Here is a 4,230-nt window from a genome sequence, read left to right as displayed (position 1 = left end):
AAGTTTTATTGGCTGCCGTCAGTGGTTTTTTCCATTTTGTTGAAGAGGTTTTCCTTTCCACGTTAAAATTTTATGTCCTTGCGTTTGGTTTATTTATTTGTTTATAACGTTTATATAACATATTCTCGTTTATAAGCATGTGAAAAGATGACATGGGTATATGCACGTGAAAAGATAGCAAAATCCAATATATACCACGTTCGTGTCTTGCCTCGTGACACTGCTTTGTACTCGGTTCAAAGTGTGCAAAGACTTACGGCTTGTATTTTTCTCGTGCAGTGGCTATATCGTACAGGTGGTAGGTGGCAAAGGTGGTAAATGCACAGGATTCATTTAGCGCTCAGCAGCCAGCAGCCAGCAGCTGGCTTGAGCATTACTGACAGACAAGCGAGCATGGCATCGTTCCTCCGGCAAGATCAGCCCGCAGCGCCGCCGGCATGGTTCGTCTCGCTGGCCGTCATCGGCGCCCTCTATGTCGCGCCATTTTTGTTCCGCCTCGTGACGCACCTCTCCCTGTGCCTACGCCGGCCCAAGGACCTGCGCCGCCGGTACGGCGCGTGGGCCGTCGTCACCGGCCCGACGTCCGGCATCGGCCGGTCCTTCGCCCTGGAGCTCGCCAGCCAGGGCATGAACCTCGTCCTCGTCGACCTCAACGCCGCCAATCTCCGGGAAATCTCCGACACCATCAGATCTCGCCACGGAGTGCAGACCAAGACCGTGGTGTTCGACCTCTCCAGCGTCGCCACCCCTCAAGGTAACTAGCCAAGCATGGTATAGAAGCACGCAGAGCTTTCATTCACATGTTGGACACTGTCATGGTCGCCAGGTGACAAGGCGATGGCGCGGCTGAAGGAGGCCATTGAGGGGCTGGAAGTTGGTGTGCTGGTGAACAACGCCGGCGTGGCGAAGCCGGGCGCGATGTACCTGCACGAGGCGGACGCGGATGCGTGGGTGAGGATGATAAAGGTGAACCTGTGGGCGGTGACGGAGGTGACCGCCGCGGTGCTGCCGGGGATGGTGGAGCGCGGCAGGGGCGCCGTGGTGAACATGGGGTCGGCGTCGTCGGAGGCCATACCGTCGTTCCCCCTCTATACCATATACGCTGCCACCAAACGGTATGTGATAGCATTACGCTGCCGTAAATCGGAAAGTATCTTTGAGACATGGCACCGATACTCTCTTCACTTTTAGATTTTTTTTAAAAAATTTAAAACCCCAAGTTTCTAAGTCTGAAAAAATTATGTCATTAAATATATAGATAGATAGATAAATTTCTAACAGTAAATGGTAGTAAATAACTACAATAATGAATTCTTTTGTCAAATTTTTTCCCCCGAAATTTAAAGTAATTTTTATCAGGAGTTTTTTGCATACACTTCACATGTACATATCTATCTCACAGTTTGTAAAAATATAAAAATGTGAGGTTTTCAATTTTTGAAAAACTGAAAGTGAAGGGAGCATTGTGCCCATGTGCACCAAATCCTGTCGGCAAAATTGATTTCTTGGCTTGGAACGGGACTGTGTGCGTGACTGCACATACACATTTCTTTTTCTTCAATTATAGGTACGTTGCTCAGTTCTCCAGGAGCCTTTACGTCGAGTACAGAAGCAAAGGGATCGACGTGCAATGCCAGGTAAATTAATCAGTACGTCTCACACTCTCGGCCACACTCTGCACATGGAGTAGATCGAAGCACTGACATGCATTCAATCTCGTGCAGGCCCCGTTCTTCGTGGCGACCGGCATGGTGTCGAGGCTGTCGGAGACCAGTCGCCTCACCCTGCTCCTCGTCGCGCCGACCCCGGACGCCTACGCGCGCGCGGCGGTTCGCTGGATGGGGCACGGCCCGCCGCTCTGCGCGCCAAACCTCTGCCACCAGCTCCTGTGGTGCCTCGCCGCCGCCGTGCCGGACCCCGTCCACGACTGGCTCCGCCTGCGCGCGAACCTGCATCACCGAGAGCTCTTCCACACAAGGTCGTCAACACCGTCGTGAGGGCTCAAGCGATTGGAAAACTGATGGCAAAGAAGCTAGTAATTGCAGTGTGATGGAGAATTTAGTAGCGCCAATATGGTGCCCGATGAGAGGAATTGATTGTAAGGATCCGGGAGACAACATCTTTATCTTCACGCTCCACTTTGCGTTTGTAAATAAGAAAGCTATTAAGGGAGGAGGCTTGGAGATTTGAAAATGCACTGCTTGTGATGGATGATTACGTGGCTAGCAAAGGTATAGATGAGTACAATTCAATAAGATACCGACATGGGTTAGAGTTTTGAATCTGCCATTTGGTATGATAAGTAGGGAGACGGGGGAGAACATCGGTGATCAAATAGGAGAATGGATTGAAGTTGATGGTGTGGAGAATGGAGTAGCTCAAGGAAAATATATGTGAGTTAAAGTACTTATATCCATAGCCAAGACCCTCATGAGAGGCATTACTGTGTGGTCATTGACAAAAGCGGGAGAACGAATGATGCCATGTTGAGTATGAATACAAGCCGTACTTCTGCTATATCTGTGGTATGATTGGCCACCTAGACAGGGAATCTAATATCAAACTCGAAAGAGGGATCCGTAGTATGGAAGGTGGATGCAATGGGTGCCACGTGACAGGGAATATGGTATAAGTTGTTTAGTGAAGCTAAGAGAGGGTGGACTAGACGGGTGGTGGGAGACAGCATGGGAGCGATGCTCCATCTTGGTGCAAGGTAGACACCACCTTGAGGGGGATTGGAGGAAGTGCAACGGGAAAAGAGAGAGAAGGACGAGCCAACATTGTAACAATGAAAATGATGGGAAAGTGCTAGCTCCAAAACAACTAATGTTGGTTGTGGCCGCTGATTGGCACTTCTGCTCCAGTGCTCCTCCCCTGGAAAAATTCTGGGCACGTCAAACACAACAACGGTGGAGATCTTTCCATACCTGTTTGTAAACGGGGCACGATTGTAATTTTAGTGTAGGTCCACTGTTCGTACAACCCTCTGTAGGCCAGTATGACCGGTATTGTGTTGTACCTCATTTTTGTACGTATCTACGGTCACGTGCGTGTACCGAAATAGAAAGGTCCTATAAAAGGTCATTGGCATAGGGCGGTACTTAGGCCAATAAGATCATTAACGGGTCACGTGACCTCTTTTTTTCTTATACGATGTACATATACTGTATCATTACATACAGTATATATGGGCTGGATATGGGTTTCCGTGAACCCAACACACGAAAAAAAAAACAACTATAATCCTTCAACTTCATTTAGAGGGGAGCACCGGAGCTGCCCTCGCTGATTGGAAGGAAGTGGGAAGGGAAGGTGATGGTGCAAGTGAGAAATAAAGGCAAGTAAAGGAGAACGTGATACTTCTTGAGGATGGAAATATGCAGAATTAACGGAAGGGTGGGAATCTATCTATCTATCTATTATATACTAAAAGCACAATACGTGGTTCTAAAATAGAGGCGCCACGTTAAACCACATCATTCTAATTATTTTGTCAATTAGATCTAAAATTTACGGCTAGGATTTCACAGTTTTACGTAACATGTACATGCCCATATTATTTTAGACGTACAAACCTGTCACGTTGGTGGATCCATATTGCTCTTTGTTATTTGGTAGGAAAATCAAAATTGATTTGGTATCCTATCTTACGCATGTACTACTTCAGATCTAATTAAAACTGCCATGTCTGTTAACAAAAAAATAACGTGTACTATGGTAGTTCCAAGAAAAATGGCTGGAAGGTGGCCATAACTTTGTTGTATGTCTCCGTTAGATCAAAAGGAAATAAACTTTGTTTATTAAAAAAAGATTTAAAGAACGTGTATGGATTAAAATAAAAGAAGCTTCGTCCGTTTAAAAAAGAGATTTGGACTATAACAGGTGAGAAGGAGACTGACCCAACCATGTTATGAATGGCATCAGCTCCATGGACACAAAAGAAAAAAATCCTGGCATCTTAAAAAAATAAGAAAACTGTCATATATTGCAGTCTACCCATCCTATGGAATATGTCTTAGACTTATCTAAAATTAGATATATCATGACATTATTTAGCATATTCATTATGGTTTTTTCTTGGTAGGCAAAAAGTACATGTGGGTAACGGTATTTCCCATAAATACCGTCTAAATATCGGCCAAGATTTGTCAAACAAATTTACTATTTTGTCAAAAATTTATGAAAAAAAATTGAGAAAATTATTTGAATACCGGAGAATTTCGTTCAGTA

At 45.7% G+C, this 4,230-nt stretch overlaps 1 protein-coding gene across 1 annotated transcript; it reads left to right on the top strand.

Annotated features, from left to right (window-relative positions):
- Positions 1 to 325: 325 nt before the first annotated feature.
- Positions 326 to 2,193, top strand: LOC127317167 (very-long-chain 3-oxoacyl-CoA reductase 1). Its single transcript, XM_051347690.2, has 4 exons — positions 326 to 754; positions 827 to 1,115; positions 1,568 to 1,637; positions 1,725 to 2,193. Exons 1-4 carry the CDS (start codon positions 394 to 396, stop codon positions 1,995 to 1,997), a joined length of 993 nt encoding a protein of 330 aa, XP_051203650.1. The 5' UTR covers positions 326 to 393; the 3' UTR covers positions 1,998 to 2,193.
- Positions 2,194 to 4,230: the final 2,037 nt, after the last annotated feature.

The sequence above is a fragment of the Lolium perenne genome, chromosome 7 (assembly GCF_019359855.2).
Source record: "Lolium perenne isolate Kyuss_39 chromosome 7, Kyuss_2.0, whole genome shotgun sequence".
Lineage (NCBI taxonomy): Eukaryota > Viridiplantae > Streptophyta > Magnoliopsida > Poales > Poaceae > Lolium > Lolium perenne.
Note: the sequence above shows the minus strand (reverse complement) of the source record. Positions and strands in the feature narration are given on the sequence as shown.

What these genes read in the sequence shown, in the direction of transcription:
- LOC127317167 (XM_051347690.2), top strand. Translation starts at nt 394, where the DNA reads ATGGCATCGTTCCTCCGGCAAGATCAGCCCGCAGCGCCGCCGGCATGG. An exon ending in CAGCGTCGCCACCCCTCAAG is followed by an intron (nt 755 to 826) that starts GTAACTAGCCAA and finishes CATGGTCGCCAG; the next exon opens with GTGACAAGGCGATGGCGCGG. An exon ending in GGATCGACGTGCAATGCCAG is followed by an intron (nt 1,638 to 1,724) that starts GTAAATTAATCA and finishes AATCTCGTGCAG; the next exon opens with GCCCCGTTCTTCGTGGCGAC.